We start from the raw sequence: 24,071 nt of genomic DNA, 5'->3' as shown, positions 1-24,071 counted from the left end.
CTTAGTTTTTCTCCTTTAATTGATGCATATTACACCCTATCCATTTTTTTTGCACAACTCATCTGAAAAAGGCTGTTTGCTAATGTTGCCTCATGTTAGCTGTTTTTGTGTGTTTCTACAAGCTATTCCCTCTAACCATATGTTAGTGTCAGGCGTCTTTAAGTTATTGATGCATGTTAAGAATGAAGAGTGACAGGAACCACATCTTGTGAAGACATGCATGTCATAATACTTTTACAGGATGCCAATTAAACTTATTAGCCTTTTTATAAGCATGCATATGCACATCTGGCAAGGTACATACCCTAATTAAACACCATCACACACTCCCGTTCACACTTTCTTCAACACCTTTTTTCTCCCCAACTTAACATCATTTTCACACTGGCATATAGACAAAGACAAACCTGGACTCAATCTCCCAGATGGATGATTGATGTGACAGACGCCAGCGTTTGCCTTTTCTTTTCTCAGTGCTGTCACTTTTATTTCACCCCTATAGACCTGCTGCACTGTGCTGATACAGAGCAGAAGTATGAACAGGTGTGACATTGGTAATTTGTCCACATGGCCTGGAGCAGTGGTTGGCCAAACCTGCAACATAGCCATGGTCAAAGTTAAAATATGGCCCAGAGCAGCTGTAGGCTACCTCTGAGTCCCTTATTTTCAACCATAATGGGCTCAAACCTTCTGTCTCTTTGTGTCTCAGAAAGAAGGAAAATATAAGAAAGAGACTTTTCAATATTCCCTGCATAAGCTCAGTGACATCTTCATGTGAAATGCAGTGTTCCATCTGCCATCAGTTGTAGGGCTAGTATACCAACACACAAAGACAAACTGTTTTTGTGTGTTGGTATAACAGATGATTCAGAGATGGTTAATATAAATCCAATTGTGCTCATCTTTCAGCTCTAGTTTTGGTCTCCACCAACACCTGGGGTAAATAAATGTGGCAAATGCTCTCCTTGTTAGCTAGCTAGCAGTTTAGGCCTATATATTTGCTGCTATGCTGGTAGCATGCTCTTACAACCTTGTTTCCTTTGCCTGAAATTATAGTTTTTTGCATTTTTCCCCCCTGTTTTTGTTGTGCTAACGTTGATGTTAGTTTGCTAACAACACTTGCACAACTAGCTGAGGTAAGCTAACATAAACTGACTCATGAGGTTATGAAAAGTTATATGTTGCTTAATGTAACGTTAAATGTATTTGTCATGTTAGGATGTTAAGGTTGTACTGTTTGCCATGGTGTTATTGGTGTGGGTCATATGGCATGGATATGATCAAAAGTATTGAATGTTTATTAGTCAACTTTATGTACTGTAGTAACGACAAGCGAGATAAAACAACAATTATGAACATTATAATGCAGGGGCATGTAAACAATGTTTGTTTATGAGACTGGGGTTAAACACACATGATTTTCCACCTTAGCAAATGCACTAACATAATGATTGTCCACTGTGTGTCCTGGCTATGGAGAATGTTATTGTGTAATGACATCAAAAAATTGGAGCCGAGGGGAGATGGGGAGGAACTGAAGACAGAAAGTGTGGTGAATTCATTTTTATTGCAAACGTATTCACAGTTCCAGTTCCATGTGTCTTCTTCTTATCTCCATTCTTGATCCCTATTCTTATCTCTTGCTCCCTGCTCTGCACCCCGCTCTTTTTATTTCCTACTCCTCTCGCTTTACTAGCTGCAAATGTGGATGAAGTGTACAGCTGTTATGGCCAAACAGAACTCGGCACAACCCCTGTACTTTTAGTGTGCGTCTTTTGATTGATGTTATCATATCTTTTGCTCACACACACTCAGCAGCCCTCAGATAGAGACACTATTAGCATTGGCTCTGTTCCGTCTTCTTCCTCTCAGTAAGTTAGACTCCAATCACTGGGAGATCTTGCTGGCAGGAGATAGAGAATAAAGTGATAGAGAGATGGATAAAGATAGTTGGATAAAGTTAGAGCCAACAGAAAGTGAGGACAGTAAGAACAAGAAAGAAGGTCAGGAATGGGCGCATCGAGAGAAAGGCAAACCATGTTTTTGTGTTATATGCTGTCATTGGCTTCTAAGTATCTGTGAGTGTACACGTGTTTATGAAATTGGGGAAGACTGACACTTATAGCACAAGTAAGCTGTTATGTGGTGCTGCTGGAGTGTGAGTATCTTTAAAGGGGTGTATAAGTGAGAGAGAGCAGAGTTTTCAATAAAGTAAGTGTTATGGTTTTGAGTTTCGGAGGAGCAAAAAGTCAGCTTGTGAAGTGACCATTCAGCAGAGGTTTGGCCTTCTTTGCGCTTTATACACACACGCTAACAGCCTTTTAAATATTCACATTGGATGCATTCCCCTTTGCCTCAGATAGTTTGAGTCATTATGTTTTAATCCTTGTAGAAACACCTCGGAATAACATGTTTTATGGTGTTGCTTGACACTGATCTTTGTCTCATTATGCAACACTATCTCCTTGCTACTGCTGGGCATTTTAATCAGCCAAACTGTAGTCTAGCTTCTTTAATTCCCAGTCAACACCCTGATATAGGTGTGTATCACTAAAAGAGGGGATGTTTTTCACAGAATCACATTTGATTATTGAGGTAAGCCCAAAGGCAAAGTAAAACATGTATTATCCAAGGATCAAAAGTCAAACAGTAATATAAATACATAAGCTCTGGCATATTCTTTGCATATATCTTTACATACGCTTTACTGTGACCCCCAATATTGTCTCAGTGCTCCCTTTAGCGGGGCTCCAGACCCTGAGGTGGAGAACCAATGCTTCAATACTCCAAACCAATTCCCCTCCTCAAGTCAGTATATGCATGACCTCACCAGCCGTCCCAGATTGTTGTGGCTTTTTTGTGAAACTTAATGATGCTCATTCGGCGAGCGAGGTGAGGGCATGAATATCCATTAACTCCCTGCAAACCCAGAGGCTCAGCGTTAAGGAAGATGGATGCATCTGACGTATGTTTTGGGAGTTATATGTTGACTCTAACTCGATGTAGCTCTGGATGGTTGACTGGGGAGCTGTGTTAGAATGACCAATATAAATCCAAAAGTGACTCACGTGTAAAGTATTTCTAATACATCACATCTACGGGTCAGGGCTGGTTAAAGCTGCACTAATAAATATTTGTATCACAATGGTACTATTGCTATTGAAATTGAAATGGTTAAATAAGCTAATTGTTTTTAGTTTATGGCAAAGGATCAAAGTCTTTAGTATTTAAAGAGCCATGTATTTTTCCCAATATTATTGAGAAAGAATGTCAACTACAAGGACTGTGATTAGATGTCAGAAAAGGCAACTGGTAAATGTTGTAGCAGCAACATGCTTAAGCGTAGCCATAACAACTCATAGTTACATACGTGTGTTTGTCTGACTGTAGTGGAGCACTGCTTTAGTTTAAGTAACTCAGTGTACTTGATCGGGGTCGGGAAAAGACACATGAAGGAACAATCCACAGATTCTACTCTTTCCATTTATCCTAGTCAACATGCATAGTTTTACTCAGTCTGTAACAATGGGCAGAACGTTTTCTTAATTCTCAGAAAATGTTGTTATGGTCATCTTGAGTTCAGCTTGAGACTTTAAGGTTTTAAAAGAAACCCTATATTTCAACCTAGGGGTGTGGAGTTGGAAATAAATTGTCTGGCACAGCCTAATAAAATATGCCTTTGTACAAAAGGACAGTAGGTAGTGTTCTTTATGTCCGATACTAGTGACCAGAAGTCCGGATTCCTCTGATGCTTTTTCATTTGGACCATTATTTTTTTCTAATCTGTCTCTAGTGAGTCCCCCAACTTTTGGAAAGTGCAATAGTAAATCATGAAGTATACATTAAAATAAATGATATTGTTGAATGTAGGTGACCAATGCAATCTTAACTTTTTGGCACTCACAAAACTAGAATGAGTGTATAGTCAATTGATAAGTGGTACACGCAAAATGTGTAATGGGAATCAAATGAAACAAGTTGAAAATACCTTTAGTGGCCCACTTTTTGTTTTAGATAAGTGCATTGGCCAACTTAGAACGTATATTTTTCAAAACCTTATTTCAGAGCCATCATAAGTATTAGTTCATACTGTTGATCCAGGAAACAGATGTGCATTCGAAAGAAGAATCAAACAGACCACACTATATTACTGTTAATTAGAAGAGGTGCCAGCATCATATCTTACCGAATAGAAACAAACAGAACTATTAGCATTAATGCAAATAGCTTAACATTATGCCGTTAACTACTCAGCTTTTATCTTCTTTCTAAATTAACTCTGCTATTGACACAAAAACACACACAGATGTACAAAATCTATGCCAGAATGTTGCTCTTAATGAAACTAGATTATGAGTGGGCGCCAAGCCATTTTCTCCCTCCCGCTCCAGTATCCCTTTAAGCTGTCTGAGAAAACTGAGGAACAAGACTCAGATCAGATCTGTCTCAACAAATCCACAAGAGTGGCAGTGAAGCTCCGCTCTAGTGTAAGATCAGTTTGCTGTCAAAGCAGATGATTTACCTTCTGGATATGCAGTGGTTAAACCCTTTAAGTTTTTATCAAGCAAGTATTTGTGTATGTTTTTTCGGGTTTTCCCTTTCCTGTCGTGTGTTACATGGGTTTTAGTGCCTGTAAATGGTCTTCAAAGGCAAACATCCCAAAGATCCCTCCAGAAACTCCTCTCTGCCTGAAACGCCTCCATTTGACATAGTGACATCACTACATAACACTCTGGCTTCTATTGTCTATGGCTCCAACACATTGATGGGCTAAGGGGCGGAACATTTCTAAGTTGTTGACCAATCACAGCAGCCGGTGAGATAACTAATCAGAGCAGACTGGGCTCTGGTTTCAGACAGAGGGTGAAAAGAGGTGCTGCAGCACAGGCAGTATGAGAAGAATAAAAACCTTTTTGAACATTAAAGCATGCGAACAAACAAGCAAAGCAGTGTACTTGCATTGTGGACTCAATGCAAGGGGTCCCCATCTGAAGGGCTCATTCTAAAAAAGTATTGTATTTCATGTCTGCTTATAGAGCCCCCTTAATTCTACACCCTGGACCTTTAACACAAATGTGCTAGTCTAGGAAATTATTGAATTATAGAATTTTCAATTTAGTCACGGATCATTTCAATTTGTCTCATAATTTAAGGCAATCCTTTATTTTTAATAAGCACTGAAAGGTTGGCCTCTTAGTGGTTTATTTAAGAAACATTTTAAAAGACCCTCGTAGGTTGGTATTAAATTACTTCTCTGGCCCTGGACCACCTCTAATGAGAATCCTGCCAGCCCTCGTCGTGGCTCCTTTGTGTCCTTTTACAGCTAAGGGTAATCTTTTAGAAAAAACGTCACACTTACACACACATGTGCTCACAACCCCTGACTCGGCTCTGGTGCCAGTTATAGCCGCTCAGATTAGTCCCAAATGTTGTGGCTCTGCAGACCAGTTGAAAACTTTGGGCTCCCAGTGTGTACCTCGCCACATACTTCTGCAACTCAAGCAGAAATCTGGACAAATCATTTTGCTGTCTAGAGAATTATTTCACATTGTCTTCGGGTCCAATCTGACCGATGTACTACTTTCATCAATCATAACTTTTTTGTTTTACATTCGATTGCATTAAGGCTTTATGATATCCTTCACAGTAGACATTTGAACATATGCAATTGCTGATCACCACTTTCATTGAATTGTGGATGATTTAGTCAACTTTGAAAAGAAATAAAAGGAATTAGTAACCATCCGGATCAGATAAAACACACACACACACACACACACACACACACACACACACACACACACACACACACACACACACACACACACACACACACACACACACACACACACACACACACACACACACACACACACACACACACACACACACACACACACACACACACACACATATACTCTAGATGTGTTCCCCCCTTTATATATACAGTCTATGGTTCCCCCCCTTATGTGCCCATCCCCCCACATGGATCACACCTGGCATACACAATACATGTTCAGTGTCTATTCTTTGTATATGTACTGCAGTTTTCATATATACCAGTAGTCTGATACAATATGTACAGCTTGAAAGGGTGTTAAATGAAATTTGGTGATGATTAATGGTTTTTGTGTTAATGTGATAGCAGTTAAAACAGGACCGGTTTTTGACCGCGAACACCAAAGTAAGGGGGGGGGGGGAACAAAGACAACAGGAACAGGAGGGTTAAACTGTGTGTTTTCCGTTTTGCTCGATTTTGTGTGTGTCTGTTTTATCTGTATATGTGTGTTTGCAGCTATAGGAGCACGTGTGATAATTGTGTCTGTCTCACATTTGTTGACTGATTTGTTTGGGCCATCTCTGTTTTTTGAGATAACCACGTAAAACCAGATATGAATATTCCTAATGGCTTTTTAATGTCTTCATAATTTGCCCTTTAAAGGGCTCTAATGGACTGTCCCCATGTTTGCACACGGAGGGGGAACAGTGGATCCGACTCAGGGTTACCTTTGAGCCGGCACTAAAGCAGACAAATGCCTTACACTCTTTCAGAACATCTACACTATGGAAAATACATAAAAGCCTGATATTTTACTCAACATTCAAATCTCCATAGTATTTGGCTGCCAGCTGTGGAATATACCTCATGTCTGAAAGAGGTTCCCAGGGTTTGTGCTTTAGTGAATCTGAGAGTAGAATGGAGTCTTTCAGGGATAAATACAGGCTGCTTTGTGTGGATTTCCAGACTACAAACCCTGGTTTACACAGAGGGATGTTTGCCTCATTCTAGAAGATGTAGGAGGGTATAACATATCAATAGACTGTTGTCATTGATGATGTTTGAATTTACACAAACACTAACTAGGTTTTCTAAGCCAATATTCATGGTGACATAAAAGAGAAAAATATGACCGATCTAAAATGTGCTTTTAACACCTTTTTGATAAGCTAGTAATTTGGTTATTAAAAATAATTAACACATTTTGGGAAATCCACCTATTCATTTCTTGCTGATCAAAAATAACAAAAAATACCACATATTGAGCTGAGCTTAGTGTAAAGACTGAAAGCAAGATTGGTATTACCATAATGTTGCCAGGCATTGTCAAGCATAGTCTCATATTTAGTCAAAATAAATAGTCAGAGGTATCGCCCATTGTATAGTATAACCAAAACGATTAGTTTTTACAGCATAAACAAGATATTACAAGTTTAGTACTGTCTTTTTTATCTTAGGACCGAGCAAGGCTACAGTATATGTTTTCACCTATTTATATAAGTGGTAAGCTACTACTATGTTGTACTCATACTGTGCAAATGTGTATGTGTGTGTCTGTTCCACAATTTGGCAATGCGGCAAGGTTGATATACCACAGAGTGTGTGTTTGTGTGATCGTGAAGCCTGTGATGGGGAGAGTGCAACATATGGAGGTTAATAACCTGTGAGCCTGGCTCTGTTTTATTGGAGGAGTTGTCCTTATGAATAATGTCAGTGCTCTCTGTGTGTGTGCAGGGAAAAAAGCATGTACAATGATAAATGTGTCATTATTAACAGCACATTTAACCTCGCAGCAGTGGCTCTTTTGTTACAGGAGAACATATGTGTTCAATAGCGCTCACTGGCAGGGAAAGTGAGTGAGAGCGGGAGGGGAGAGGTGTGAGCAGAGGTTGATTGCAAAGCCATTTCCAAAGGCTTTGCCACGCTCTGTTAGCTGAAGAGCTCCATTTCAAAGACTATTTGTGTACTGCTGAGCACTTTGGCAAAGAGTGGCCTTGTTTTGAAGAAAGTCTGTGTGCGTTTCAGAAACTTGTGCATGTGTGTGCCTTTTATGCAGGATTTGTGTAAGAGAACCTTGTATGTAATTGTTGCAGCATATGTGTACATTGCAAAGTATCCTTATTAAATTACTGGTTATGTTTACACGGATGCAAGCCTACTTTAATCACCATCCTCCGGCTATCAGCGACTGGCTGAGTGGCTCCATTAGCAGGGTCGTGATCCGTCTTTAGGCATTTTTTCACAAAATTCGCCTACAACAGTTTCTGAGTGGTCATCCATCATCTTCAAATCTCAGCCCTGCAGGAGCTGCTGCTGCAGTCACCTACACATGCATGTGCACAGTCTTTGCTCAGGAAATCTCTATTGGCTATTTTTCTAGTTTGCAGGGCACATTTATTACAGATTAGTACAGACCATACAATGGCTTTCTTTCACATAAGAAATACTTGATAAACTCTTAATGCAAATGTTTGGTTTTTGCCCATAACATATTGAGTTTCTGTGGCGTTCTGTCATCAGCAGCATCATCTGAATGAATGCATCACATATTATTCAATTATTTTTTTAAACAAATAAGCATTTTTACAGAACATGGTTAAATCTTTGGACACATACACCCAAGCGCTTTGTAAAATATTCTATATCTCAGAAGAAAAACACTAAAACTATTTGTTTATAGCCCTAGCTGTACGTGAAGGTTTTCTTTTTTGAATTATTTTGAGTACCTGGTGTCCAAGGAAACTCAAAGAGCTGTTATCTTTTCTGAGGGGCAGATGGAATAAGTGAATAATAAATCTATGTGTTGTTTTTTACTCTGTGTAAAGTTAGAGGGATCTGTACAATAGAGTTTCTCAGCAGAGAAGCCTTCAAAAGCACCACTTTAAATTGTGTGTTAACCAGAGATGTGCTCATTTGTTTCTTGGAAATAAGTCATTAAGCATGAAGAAGCATAACATAATGATTACTTCACTAAAGCAATCTTTGTCTACTAAGACCAAAACAACCAATTTGTTGACTATAAAGGGGCCGCCTATAGGGAAGGGTATTGTTTGAAATTGATCGATTCCGATTCCGTTTTTTATCGATTCCCCTTTTCGATTCCAAAATTGTAAAAGAAAGAGGTCAAACGTTTAGATGACAAAAATATCTTTATTCTTTTAAGCTTTAACATTTTTACAAATAAAACATATACATGCAATACAAATGTATTGCACACTAGCTGTGCTTTATTTTAACTGAGCTATGCCTGTGGCAAGCTATTAACTTGCCACAGGCATTACACTGTGCCTTGTCTTTTTCTTTTTTAGTGTAGTGGAGCCTCACTTTAGAGCGTTTACCACGATGCATCTTTGGTGTTATGAAGTGACTGAGCTCGTGAACTGTCTACGGGTGGGCAGGGCCGGGGGGAGCCTCGCTGTGGGGCAACTGTGGACCTCTGTCGCCTGTCAGCGCCACTTACATGATGCCGTTTAAAAAAAGTAAGGGTGGTGCGGGCCGTCAGCGAACCGAGCCGGCCGTCAACGGCCCGCTGACGGCCGGCCGTTCTGTGATTCTCCAGAACACACAGATGGCCAGTCCGCCCTTACCCTGTATTCCACCGGATCACCGCGTCGCCGACGGAACCGGTGGAATACATGGTCTACCGCATTTAGGAACCGTTAAGCAGAACCTAAATTGTGTATTTTGTATGGGTACCCGGTACTTTCTTATCGGTTCTCATCTGGAACAGAGTTTCGGTTCCCAACCCTAGCCGCCTAATTGAAAGCCTGTTGTATTATTTTCCTGGAAGGTATTGTTTTAGAATTCATTGGATTTATACACTGTACGGGACAAATATAGACTATTCAAATATTTGTCCTGCCTGTTGCTGTGACTAACGGAGCTGTCTGTCTGTGCAATGTTTGGAACCTAAACATATGGGACCAAAATAAACTCGAAATAAACTTTTCTGAGAGATAGAGTGCACAGTATAGTTGTTTTTCTGGATGTTTATATAGGCACAGCTTCTTACTTATTTTATTTACTTTTTTCCAGGTATGCTGTTCTGCGAGACCCAGCAGGCTGGCTGAGTGTGAGCCCGGTCACAGGAACTGTCAACACCTCCGGCTCACTGGACCGTGAGTCTCCTTATGTCCACGACAACAAATACACAGCTGTCTTCATCGCCACAGATAACGGTGAGTAACAGATACTACACTGCATGAAAATGATGGAGGATAATCAGACAGTTTTTGATGTGTTTCAGATCGCCTTTATAACCTTACTCCACGTTTCTACTCCACTGATATAATTGAATAAAACCAGTAAAGAAAAGGCTTTAATATAACTGTTATAGATTGGTTCCTTATTGATATATCCCAGGAAATAACCAGTTGATTCACAAAAAGCAACTTTTAACAAATGTTATGAAGAGTTTGATTGTTAGTAAAGACCATGAAAGCCCTGGAAATAAAAAAGAAAACTGCGTTAAGTGCTTCTTTCCCTGCTTTTTTAAAAGTCTGAATCGACAACAAACCAAGCACGCTAAGAAAATATGCCATCTCCCCTTCATCTAACACTTAAACAAATAATTGCAGGTGTTGAAATGTGTTAAAAGTATTGCTGCAAAGGCTTTCCAATATAGATTTATTCGCATTTGTATTTTAGAAAGAAATCCTCCTGGGTGATAAGTGCAAACATTACAAATAAATGTGTTTAGTTCACTATTGCAATCCACTCACCCTGCCCGTTAGTTTCACCCATGGCCACAGGGAAACTGTCATTATCCTGTGGTGACAATGGTATGGCCTTAAGTGGCACTGCTTCTAACAGACCATATGCTCACTGGTTAGGAGTGTCATTGGTGCTGCTGCTCTGAGACTTTTCAAGGCACAGATGAAAGTGTCAAGAGCCTCGGCGCCGATCTCTTTTTCTTCTTTGCTTCTCTCTTCCTGTACTAGCTGTCTCTTTGTCCCTCTTTTTCATTGTCTCTCTCCCTCTCCCTATCAATCTATCTGGTCTCCCGTGCTCAGGGAGATTCTGACAGATCCATTAGAGGAACTGAGGGATTCTATTAGTAGGCAGCAGAATAGCACCGTTGTGCTGGGGAATTCGGCAGCCTCAGAAAGATGAGCGTTGAAAGAGGAGTAATGATGGGGCAGGAGGTTGAAGGGTCAAAGGAGGAAGAGAAAGAGAGGGACATGAGAGGCCATAACAGTGAAAATATATAAAGCACGGGAAGTGGGTAAAGAATAGGTGGAAAGAAGAAGAAGGGTGAATATTATGAGTGGACAGGGCAGGGAGTAAGATTGGTGTTGGAGTCAGATGAGGATACAGGGTGAGAAGATAGTGTTCTGCTTCATATTTCTGTAAAACTTTCAAGATATGGGCTGACATTACTATTCCTTTACACAACAGTTTTAACAGAATCATAATGCTAACATTCTGATGCTAGGTACGTTTTATGTTCACCTTGTTTACCATTTAGCGTGTTTGGGGTTAGTTTTGCATGTCAGTTTACCCAGTATTTAGTCATCATGTACAGTGGTTCAATTTTGACCTCAGGATGGCGCTGTATTAAAAGTCTAGAGGGGGAATGTAAATATTTGTAACAATTGTCATGGCAATCAAATCAATAGCTGTCAAAACATGACTAAAAAACTAAGATATTGCAGGTGCTTAAATAGAAGAAAAAGAAGACGAACCCTTATGTATCCCCCTAGCAAATGCAGTTTTTCACTCTGGCTTATATTTTTTTAATACACACACACAGTTTTACACACTATACAAAATACAGGTTGAATAGACATGCACATGCATCTGGAGAGGTGCCAGTCTCGGCGGCACCAGGGAGCAGTTAGGGGTTTGGTGCCTTGCTCAAGGGCTCCTCAGCAATTCCAAGGAGGTGAACTGGCACCTCTCCAGCTACCAGTCCACACTCCTCTTCGGTCCCAAGGCCAAGTCCCGACAGACTGAGCCACTGCTGCCCCAGCCAGTCAAAGCATCCCTACAGTCGATAGGATTCATATCCTTTGGACCAGGAATATCACTTTACAATCAAATGTTATGGCCATCCAATGATTGTTTAGATATTTTAGACTTGTGATAGACCGACACGATGACATTGCCAATCCTTGAGAAAAGCACTATCCTGAGACTATTTATGTCTAACATCTAAAAGGTGATAGATAAGATGTACCTCTGTTGATGCTGTTCCTTGGCCATTATTCTATCTAAAGAGAACCATAAACAATCCTGCACACAGATCTTTAACAACCCACTGAGTTGATGCTCCTGTGTATGCAGTGTGTGTTCACATAGTTTGAATGTGAGCAGAATACTGATATCTGCTTGACCCCTGCCTCGCCTTTATCACAGCACGCTCTGTCATTGACAGGACAAATGTGCTCCTTCGCCGCAGTGATCTGTGCAATGATTGTATGACAACCCACCTGCGTGGACTTCCAACACGATGTCGATTGACCCGAATATCTTTATCTTTATATTTATCTTAATTCAGAGACTTCAGCTTTATACCTATCTAAACTGCGCTGGCAAGCAGGAGGTTGAAAGTGACAGGAGAAATAGACTTGTGTCATACAGAAAGGCAGGGAGGAAGCCAGGCATAGTTGAATGTACTTAGGAAGACAATTGGAGAGAAATATTCAAAAAACTGAGAAAGTATATTGAAACATATTAAGGTAAGGAAATGATAGGTTTTCAACAACAAAACATTCTTTTTTAGTACAGGTTTTCCAAGGTTTTTATCATTGCATGTCGTACCACAAAATCATTGTATTTTCCATTGAAGAAAAATAAAATATGCTGCCAGTAACTGTTAGTCTTGTTGTAGTTTTCTACTGTATTTCTTCTTTTTGATGGCCATGTACAGTTTAAGCTTGTTTGACCTCATGTGCTAACCTGAAATAGGAAGTATACTCTTGGTAAATGTATTGCATGGTTAGCAACAGATTGACATAGCCCCTGGTTAACAGCATGAGGGCAGGTCAGCCGGAGCAGGCCTCCAGGCTGTAGCAGATGGTGAACGACGGAGAGAACATACTATTGGGAAGGAGGGAAGTCAGGATCAAGGAAAAGAAAAGTGAAGATTGCGGACAGAAATAGGACAAACATAAGAGAAGGGAATGAGAAAAGGATCCGGTGGTTGAACAACGTGAAGTAACAAGAATGTTTATGTCAAGGTCAGGGGTCATCTCAGCTCGAAAAGCAGTGAGTCTGGAGGTTACACTCGATTGCCAAAGCAATCATCTTCACTTGAAGGAGAGCCAGACAAAGTCATATATCACGCCATGATGTGTTTCCTTGCATACTTGAATGAATGTGTGATTTTGGCTTTGTGTACACAGGGGAGTGTAAATCTGATTATTTGCATGCACTGGTGCTCACCTTCATCCCTGCATCTGTATTTGTGCACATTGTCTCCCTCCACCCATCATGTGTTTCTGTACCTGAGTTAATGACTGAAAAGCTGCAACCCAGTTTGGTCTGGGCAGCGGCACCTGACAGGCCGATGAAGCGGCGCGATATTGTTTGATGAGATATTGTTCCAACCTGAGCAGAGGGCTTGACGGGCTGTTTATATAAACTCTCATCAGTAGCTGCTGGTTTCGCACGCCAACAAATTCTCTTCTGCTCTCTGATTCCCCGCCGGGATGCCAGCTGTTCCCGCATCTTACCCCCTTCTCCTTCCTCGACATTCGTTTTTTATATTCTTTGTCGGCAGATCTGTGTGTTTGTGTGTGTGGGCGGTTTGAAGTTGTGTGTTCATCCATGTTTTTTATGTCTTTGTCCTGGTACACGCAGTGCCTCTCCTGCCTGCCCCTGTGTATCCACTCACTGCTTTGGTTCCATTTTTTATCCTGCTCCTCATTTAAATGTTAAACCGCCTCCTGGTGGGAACCATTTGTCATTGGGAGGCATGAATATATTATCAAAGCCCCAGTCGTCTGAAACACCGCAACGCACATACTCACACACAAGATCTGCAGTGTCTGCTGCCGCTGAACTTCCAATAAAACTTTAAAGTTATGCAAAACATAATTAGGCAGGGTTTGCTTTGAACACGTGGACATACAGAGGAAAGACCTTCATTTAGTCCTGACAGTTTGTGCGTGTGTGTGTCTGTATCACACTGAAACAACCTCGACACAGTCGGAGAGAGCTTTGTTAATTACAGGAATGTTAAGTATTGCACACACTCAGACTGAGCCGTTTGATAAGTCTCAGCATTCATCACATGCCCTCTTGTTCAAATCAAAAGCAAAAGGCAATAGGAGAGAGGTTATTCTGAATCATAATGGGTCAGAGAGAAGAATGGCCAGATGGATGCAAAGTTAAACAAAACTGTGTGTTTGCAGCATGTGTCTATCCGCCCATCTCTATGTTATATCTATCTATCTCAAGGTCTGCATAATAGGTTGATCATTTATCCTCTTAAAGGAAAGAATAAGACTGACAGTGGTAGCCGCCTGTCAGTAGCTGAGACCCCCCCATGTGAGTGTGCAGGCAGGCATACCTTTCTGTACCTCTACATGTGTCCATCTTTGTGTACAATGTCCGCCACAGCTCTGCCTCATTGCAGAACTAAGTGCTGGGAACCACTGTGCCGCTTATTGACATAATGGGCTGAGTAATTTTCCTGTTTCAGGCCATCCAAGATACAATGGCTTTACTGCTAAGTGTCTGTCATGTGAGAAGCACACAGCGAGGAAGCCTGGCAGGCTAAATGCAGATAGATAGACTCATGTTGTGTCTTTAGCCAGCTGTGATCAGGCTGCCTCAAACTAAAGCAGTGAAATAATAAAGCATGATGAGCCAGTGTGTCAGCCCAGTGGGCTGAAATCCACGGGCCAAGAATACAACAGAAAATAATCCTTATGCCTCCGAACTGACAAAAGCTGTAGCTTTAGGCATCGTGTTTTCCGGATTTGTCTACCCATCATTTTCTCGTAAACTCGATATCTCTGAAACGCCTTGAGGAAATGTCTTTCAATGTGGTACAAACACCCACTTGGACTAAAGGATCAATTGGATGTTGGTGGTCAAAGGTCAAGGTCACCGCAACCTCACATATCTCTGTTGCTTTTTAATGTTATATCTCATAAAGGCCTTGAAATAATTATTTTCTGATTGAGCAGAAGCTACTTGTACTTTAGGATGTAGATTTGGTGGTCAAAGGTCAAGGTCACTGTGACCTGACAAAACATGTTTTTGACTACTATTACTAAGTTATTCATAGGCTTATATTGATAGATGAGATGAAGTGAAGTGATGACATTTTAGATGTAGATAGATTGTTGGCGTAGGCATGCAACTGTGATTCAATCATTCTAATTTACAATTAGAAAGATGATTGTCAGTGTTACATACATAATAATATGTTTAATAGTCTCTAGTTCCTCCTCGATGGCCTTAAAGTTTTCCAAATAATTAATTACTACAGCCAAGAGAGCATGAGCTAAAGAGCAGACTCTCTCCAATTTGATTGTTATGAACCTGCCTGAGGACCACAGATGGAAATTCGCTATTAGCTACAGTATAATCTGGCATATTGCATCTCGTTCTTTTTGCTGAGATTAATGTTTTTGTATGCATAAATAATATTTACAAATACAAATAGAAATAGAAAAAAAAAAAATACAATTGTAAATAAGAAAATCAAACAAAAAAATCAAACAAGCTCGAAAGGTTGGGAGAAAAGTTAAAGATACAAATTACACGACAAAGGAATAAAGTGAATATATTTAGTCAGATGATTTTTTTTTCAGATAGCATTTGACCAAAATAGATTTTTCACGAATTGTGGATGTGTTTAGTATTCTAGTTCACGTCCTAAGGTCACTTTCACTCTACTCATATATCTCTCTTTTGTCAATCCCTTTATGGAGACAGCCAAAGAGGCAAGCAGGTTAACTACCTAACTGAAATGTGTTCTTGGTCAGCCTATCAATTATGACCCTGTGTAGCAGTAGTCAGGGGTGACACCATTGTGAGGGTAGGGAACCAAGGTATCTTGACCCAGGATAATGGCGATGTAATGGGAAATGCTCGGGAAAGCAGGGAAGTTCACAGCTCGACGCTGTCTTGCCTTCTGTCACCTCCCCTGTCTTGCAACACTGCCTCATTAACCCTAAATACACACTGTGTCCTTCTCACTTTAGTGCTTTTAGTACCACTTCCCCAACCTCTGTCTCCCTATTCCTGCCGTCGACTTGTAGCGCAAACTCCTGGGGGAGTCGCAACCTTGTACACACTTTTACGTCAGTGATTAAAGAATACCTTTATTCAACTTTGCCAGGAAATAAACATCTATTTTCTGCTTTTAACAGAAACAGCCTCGTTTGTGTCCTTGGAATACTGAGTTATCCAGAGATCAAAAGTTAGCCTTGCATGCTAACCATTGAAAATATTATTACCCTAACAAATTGTGCCTTGAAAGTATAGTACTGGACATACAGTATATGTTACATTTCTAAATCAAACAAAACCACTTCTTTATGCTAAGGAAAAGAAAGCTTGGTTTGGGTTTGAATTATCACGTCTGTGTTGTTGTGTGCCCAACCTCCTCACCCAGCCCTTCTCTATTGCCCCTTTCACACCAACGTGGTTCCAGGGCCGGTTCGGAGCTAGAGCCGGATAAGCACTGGTTTTTCCTGTTCACATCGCAGCGGAGCCGGCTTTAATCACAGAAGACCGGTGCTTAACAAGCACCAAAAAGATTAGATTATAATTAGGGCGAGATTAACCTGAGCTAACAGTTAAAGGCGAGTACGGCAAATACAAGTTGTAACAAGCAGTAGCGCTGAGCAAAGTGACCAACCACACACAAATACACACTTTATAAAGTCAGGCAACACTAACCAGGCTTTGTGTGATTCTGTTTATTTGTACCTTCCTTTGACCATCCGTTCGCTGATCATTGTGGAGAGCAGGCAGACGTTTTATTTGTATTAGGCCTATGGCTGCTATCGTATGGAATCAATACATGGGCTGCACAGGTTTTCATGTCCGACTATCACAAGTAGAATCAACATCTGAAGAGTTAGAGGCACCATCTGTATATGTCAGGGTGAGTATATATATTTGGGCTGTACTGTATGGTGATAGTGTGGAGTGCAGAGCTTGGGGGATGTTTTAATTACCCAGCCTCACAGTAAAGGCCACCTCAATCAACACCTTTCACGTTAGTATTGTCACAGAGTAGCTCTGCCCTGTGATTTCCCCCTTCCTCTTGTGCATGTGCCAATTCTCAAAAAGCACCATGCATATACCAAATAAGGGAGGGATATAGTAACTCTAGTTCATTTGTAAACCCTTGATTCGGAAGTTCTTAGATATGTTTTGGAGACAGGTCATTTGGTAACTTTGTTGTGAAATAATAAACACCATACACAAATGCTTAACCAAGGTTGAGCTCTACTGGGATTCATGTGATGTCACCAAAGTCATTGTAGTCAATAACTGTAAGGGTTCATGCTTTGAACCTTAAAACAACAGACTCAAGTATCTCAACACATTTTTGATGGAATGCCTTTTAAGTTGCCTCATGCATTGTTCCCAGATGATGGATCAATGAGAAAGTAGGTCATTGTTGACTTCTCTTATTGTTTAACCATAAGATAAACATTTATGGTGCATGCATGCAAGTTATGGCATTATTGTACGTATTGACATGAAATGTGATAATTATTGGTATTTAACTTTACCTACGGATAAATCCTAATACATTTTTGATCCCCTGACTTTTTATTTATATAATTTGGTCAAAACTTGACTTTTCGATAGTGACCACATCTGCAAAACTAATAACCTCGCCATCAGCCTCAGCTGTATTGTTTACTTTGGTGTTGAATTGGAAATGTTTGCATGGTACAACACAATCTCACGGCATTTCGTGTCAAACTCACAAAATTAATCATAATAAATAATAATAATAGATTTATTTTGTTAACGCTTTTACAGGTGCTCAAAGACGCTTTACGGATATAGTAAAAAGAAAAGAACAGCAAATGAATATATATATATAGTTAAAGTTAAAGTCAAATAGTCTATTGTATTAATCTATTGATTCGTGTTCACCAACACGATTTCGCCATTTTCTTTGTGTCACACAGAACGATTTTAAAAGCAATGTAAATAATAACAAATTAGAAGGAAAAACAGATTTAAAAAAATACAGATTTCAGTATTCTGAGGCTCTTTGCCCCATTTATTTTCCTCTGCAAAAAAACTCTGACATTATACAATTTAAACTAGAGGGGATAGGGTTAGGTTTAGGGTAAGATATTGAGTAAGAAAAAATATTTTTATGAACCGCACAGCTACTGGTATTCAAAGACCCGACCGGACAAAAAGACGTGGTGCTGGCGCGAAACATTCTACCAATAGAAATACATTGTTTTTAAAATCGTTCTGTATGACATGAAAAAATCGTGTTGGTGAACACGAATCAATAGATTGCATTAATTTTGTGACTTTAACACGAAATGCCGTGAGACTGGGTTGCATGGTAACACTACCCTTCAGGGTACCAGGTACGTAATACCTGCTTAACATTAACATTTGAGCATTGTCATTGTTAGTATTCAAGCATGCTTATCTTTTAATTTAGCTTAAAGTACTTACCGTAATTTTCGGACTATAAGCCGTGCCTTTTTTCCCATTTTTCGACGCTGCGGCTTATATAACGGTGCGGCTAATCTATGGATTTTTACAGCTAACGGCCACTAGGGGACCTCCTAAATCTATGGATTTTACAGGTTACAGTCCACCACCTTTAACTCTATGGGCTCTATGGCCGGTCCGCACCCCCCACCTTTAAGCGGCGGGCTCCAGCAGGAAAAGCTGGAGGCCGGAAAAGAGTGAGACAGGTAGCGCGCAAAAGTAAAAGTGGAACCGAGAGTGGTACGAGAGACAGAACGAGAGCAAGACAGACAGACATTACGAGAGCGAGACAGTTTGTCCCCGTACCACTGGTTGAAAACCACTGCTGTAGATCACTGCCGGTACGTGCGCTGGGAGCGCACCGTTGAAGTTTGAAAGTTGAAAAGTTTGTGTGTCTGAAACGCTATGTGATACAGTACAGTTTACACAGCACAGTACATGTTCTGTAGCTACTATTGCACTAAATGCTAACACTTGAATACGTTATGCAAATATGCAACTTGTTTGTTGAAATGTTAATAAATGGGAGCTTCCTCAAACAGCCATCTCTTTCCCGACAATCCCCTCTGTGCACGAACCTTTACATATGGTAATTAAACATTAAAACACCTGCGGCTTATAGTCCAGTTTTATATATGTACACATCATTCAATTTAGCTGCTGCGGCTTATATTCAGGTGCGCCTTATAGTCCGAAAATTACGGTAATTACATCCCCACCGAGCCTCTAGCATGGTTGTATTCGCTTGTTTAATCCCTTTTGCTATGGAATACTTGCTAGCTACTGCTACTTATTACCCTTTGTGCTACATGTATAAGCTAGCAGAAGAATGACTGAGTTAAGTTCACTTTAAACTTGATGGTAAATCTTTTTTGAGCTTATGGTTCAGTACTTTTTGCATTTACAGCTGGCTGAGAAAAACGCAGGCATAATGGTTACGACTTTTTTAGTGACAGTGAGAACATCCCAATTCACTTATTTCATTGTCCCTCAATCCTTGCCTAGCCCAAGATTGTTCCAGCTTGTCAAATTGCAAGCTTTTCCAATGAACAGAGCCAAAAGGATTCCATAAGGAGACAAAAGTGAGGAGAAAAGGATCAGCCTTTGTATAACTCTTTTAGCTGACTGACACATCTCTTTGTTGGAAATCTTTTAGTGATTGGACGCTGATGCTGATTGGACTACTCTGAAACTGCATAACATAACCAAAGTTTTATACGAAAGTAGACAGACAATTATGAGAACCCTAACATGAACATTATTACTCTTCTATTAATTGTTGCCATGTCTGCAGTGAGCAGTGAGGCCCCTTCACACCAATTCAACTGCACAGTATGAAAACAAATGTTATTTATATTTGCACAGTGCAGCCGGTACGAATACAAACTCCAAACAGCCGGCTGACAGCTGATCCAGCCGTGCTGCGGTTATCAGATCTGACTGCCGCTTGAAATCACAGTTTAGAGGAAAGATGTCTCGTTACTTGCTTCTCCTTGTATCTTCAGAGTCAGGAAATAAGATTGAAGCACTAGACAAAGGTATGGAAAATGTTGAAGCAATTAAAAAAATTGATTTATTCAGGGTAAATCCTGATAGTAGCAAGAGCAGCTGTCACTAGTAAGATATCTAAAGACTTAACAACTTTAGTTGTCCGGGTAAACCATTAATATGAGGCCGTGGGCTACTAGGCACAACACCAGGAAATGGAATTCAGCCATTCTTCATACTTATTATATACACCTGTGCCTTTGCCCACTGTGACATATCAAACAGTCTGTTGTGAAAAAAAACGAATATAGAAAATCTAGGAATGAGAAGCAGGTGGAGAACAGGTGCCTGAATCAAGCTTTTAATCACTTTTGAATGTGTAACTAATTTTAGCTTATTGCTGTCTGTACAGTTAGCTGTGTAAAAAGAACTTTTTACCATTTCAATTTTGCCCAGAAGGCCATTAGATCTTGTCTAATTGCTGTGAATTGTGTGAATTTAACTTACTAATTGAAGTTGTTCCACTTGGATGTGTCGACTTTTTTATTATCCGACACCTTATCACAGTTAAAATCCTGTAGTGAAGCAAACCAAGAAATATCCCAAGGAAGCCAATTCTGGTGTTTAATTAGTGCAAAAAGAGATTGCAGTGTAAGCCTACTTTAAGCCGTATCAATATCCTCCCTCTCCAATCACTTGGCTTAATAGCGAGAAACAGATAACCTAAACTCTATTCTGAAAGTAATTTGCCAGACTAGCAGCGATGCACCTGTCCCCAGCACCGCTTCTCTCCCAGAAGTCATCTCTCTTAATGACTTGTGCCTATTGTAATTGGCTCTGGCTGGTTTCATTTACAGTTCCGATCAGCCAATCAGATTAGCAAGGTTGCATGTGATAGCGTTTGCCGAAGCCCCGAGGAGCCCGATGAGTGATGGGACAGAATGAAGTGGGTTATCTGAAGGGAGTTTTAACAAGGTCTGGGACTCATACAGAGGCAAGACTGATAGAGAGGAACTGAAAAAAACAAAACCCTGATTGTACTCTGTATCCTTCAGCAGTACAGTGAGTGATCAGAATGGTGGAAGTAGTTGCTTTTATCATAAAATGCCCTGATAAAGTGAAGCAAATGTGTGACTCTTTTTCAATGACACCACCATTTAAATCCATTCACAACAAATTACGTTTCAGGATTTTATTACCTTGTTTTTACATACCGTTATCTAGAATCTGCTTAGTATTTCGTTTTTTGACTGGACTATAAACTGAAAAGGACTTGAGGAGGACTGAGGAAAGAACTTTAAAAAATACACTACATGAAGTTTAATCAATTTATTCTTTAAAAAAACACGGGCTTTGCAATGTTTTTTAGTGGTTCAATTATAAAATTGAAATGTTTCAAATCAATAGCTTTCCAATACTTCTTATTTTGCTTTCAATTACAATATTAAAAATTATTAAAAGCAAATTTGTGTGATCTAGGCTTTCTGAATTTGCAAGATAAAGAGAAAAGATTCACGAAAAATATACGTTTGAAATAGTTAATTTTTAATAATGTTTTAAAGTGTTAATCATTTGAGTTGTAGAATGTTTCGTTTACATTCTGCCTGATGTTCAACATGTCGTTTTTACATTTTTCTTCTGGTTGTTATATGATGGACTGCACTGACTGTGGAACCATATTCCTTTACTGACAAAACATTACAATGCTGTTCAAACCCAAATAAAAAGAAGTATCCCTGTGTATACTCATGGTGGCTCATACTGCGGCTACATTTGTTTGAGTTTGGAGTGTATGAAATAGTTTAAACAAGACGGAGTCAGGAAGCTGTTATGTTAAATGAAGAGAAATTGGATGCTCAGTATTGTGCTGTTCCTGGGTGTGCAGGTCATGAGTGAGTTGAGTAAGACCTACAAGCATACACTGTAAAGTGATGGGGAATAGATTTTACTATATTTCAGTCAATTTGCCAGACGTTTCATATAATCATATCATTTTCAAAATCACTCCCCTTCAAAGCTCCGAACCTCCTGCTGCTATCTCCTCCCTTTCTCATTTTAGCTGTTGCCTTCATTTATCTTTTCCCTCTCCTCTATTCCGTGCCGTAGTCCACCTGTGAATTAGTCTTTCTGACTGTTAAGCTGCAGCATGATGTATTGTGACACTTTCCAATGAGCCATTCCTCACTCCCGATCCCCGCTCGCGATCCCCCCCCAGCTCCTCGCTAGTTATTTCATTTTCTTCATCATCCACTTTCACGTGGCCGAGGAAAAATAATCATAGTAATAACAATGCTGAATATTGTTGGCCAAGGGCATTTTCCACTGGTTGTTTGTACCTGGGTTGTCCTGGTTTTTAATGGTTCCTCCATCTGAGAAAACAAATGGATAAGAATAGTTTCAGTTTTGTCCTTGGTTACACTCTACAAGTGGACCCTTTTTTTAATTTTGTGAATTCACTCATGGCGAATTCTCAGAGTTATTTCACACTAGGAAAAACCGATCAAATGTATGACTTTCCAAAAGATTAAAATGGAACTGGCTGTACTTTTTATTTCCCCGCAAGTGGAAAGACCGATTTTATACCCACCATACCGTGCAGGTGAAGAAATCGGTACATTTCTAAACCGCTACCGGTCTCTTTTACAACAGTAGGGGAGCAAAAGTCAGACAACAGAAAGAGAAAAAATAAAGTGAGAACAACAGAAACTGACAGTCAGACATAAATAAAGCATTAGCCTAAAGCAGGGTGAAAAGGAGTGTTTGGGGGGGTTGATAAAGAGAAAGCAGGGAAGAGAAAGAAAGGAAGAAATGTCATATTGGAGCCTGTAGCCGTGGATTAGCCCTGACGGCCCCGGGAGTCTATCAGTCTACTCGCTCCTCTCATCTGTGGGCAGACGGGAGAATAACAGGGCTGCCTGCCAGCAGGGGCAGCTGGATGTGTCGGAGTAGTGCTGGTCCATGGAGGTGGAGCCGGAGGGCAGAGCCTGGAGGAAGAGTTTGGAGGTGATGAAGTCAGTCCTTACAAAAATTCCTCGACATAGGTGTTTGCTGCATCTACCCCAGAAACATAGTGTTCTGCAATACTGGGATGCTGCAACTTAACATTTTGAAATACTAGTAGGAGCAGAACAGCTTTTTCTGTCCGTGAAAACCATGTTCAGAGTAATGTTTTGAATTGATTCACCATGATTATGCTAAGTGGATTGATTCTACTGCATGGAAAAATTCATATTTGTAATGGCATTTGCACTAGGGCTGAACGATTAATCGATTTTAAATCGAAATCGCAATTTGAAACGATACGATTATCAAATCGCAAAGCCTGCGATTTTATTTTACTTTTTTTTTTTTTCTTGTGTGTCAGTCATCCACACCAATCAGAAGAGCTGTGCTCCACATGTACCAGCCATTGTTAACCATTCAGAAGTGGCCGATGATAGAAGGTGATAGACAGATTGATCCAATCACCTGCCAAGTATATTTGAAAGTGCCTGCCCTTTCCAAATGGCTTCCAATGGAGCTTTCCTAGATGGTTTGGTGAAACAAACCGTCTGAGTCAGGTTAGTGATGCTCCATCACATGTTTTACATCTATTACAGGGTGAATCTTAAACTGAAGCTTGACTTTAAAGCAACCCAACGGAAGTTTCATGTAAGTTTACTTCTTTCACTCGTAGCTCGGGCTGCAGGGGTGCTAGAGACGGGAGCATGTTGATGCCACCTTCCTAGCTGGAGATATGGCCGCATTTTACTATAAACTTCCATTGGGTCGCTTAAAAACAAATACCGCAAATCGAATCGCAATCGCAATATCTGTCAGAAAAATCCTAATTACATTTTTTCCCAAAATCGTGCAGCCCTAGTTTGCACGTGCAATACATCATAGATTATGTGCACATTACAGTGCAATACTTTCCTGTTAAATTTCAGTTCTTTTTTGTGATTTTCAACCTATTTCAGAATGTGATCAAATTGAAATGGTTGCCTCTAGTTTAAAATGTGTCACTACTCTCCAGAAGTCTCGAAACACAACGCCTTATGTATACGATGTTGTCAGTTAATTAGAAGTAAGCAGAAATGAAGTAAATAAGAGTCAGGCAGCCACAAAAATGTACTTATTATTTCCAGATGCCGTTTTACAG

The 24,071-nt window shown here is 40.1% G+C and overlaps 1 protein-coding gene across 1 annotated transcript in view; it reads left to right on the top strand.

Annotated features, from left to right (window-relative positions):
• cdh13 (cadherin 13, H-cadherin (heart)) overlaps window positions 1-24,071 on the top strand; it is a 385,568-nt gene that overhangs the window by 339,359 nt on the left and 22,138 nt on the right. The window contains exon 12 of the mRNA XM_079681783.1: window positions 9,815-9,957. Coding sequence (XP_079537909.1) covers window positions 9,815-9,957 — 143 coding nt within the window. The remainder of the gene's footprint in view (window positions 1-9,814; window positions 9,958-24,071) is intronic.

The sequence above is a fragment of the Notothenia rossii genome (assembly GCF_949606895.1).
Source record: "Notothenia rossii genome assembly, chromosome: 5".
Lineage (NCBI taxonomy): Eukaryota > Metazoa > Chordata > Actinopteri > Perciformes > Nototheniidae > Notothenia > Notothenia rossii.
Note: the sequence above shows the minus strand (reverse complement) of the source record. Positions and strands in the feature narration are given on the sequence as shown.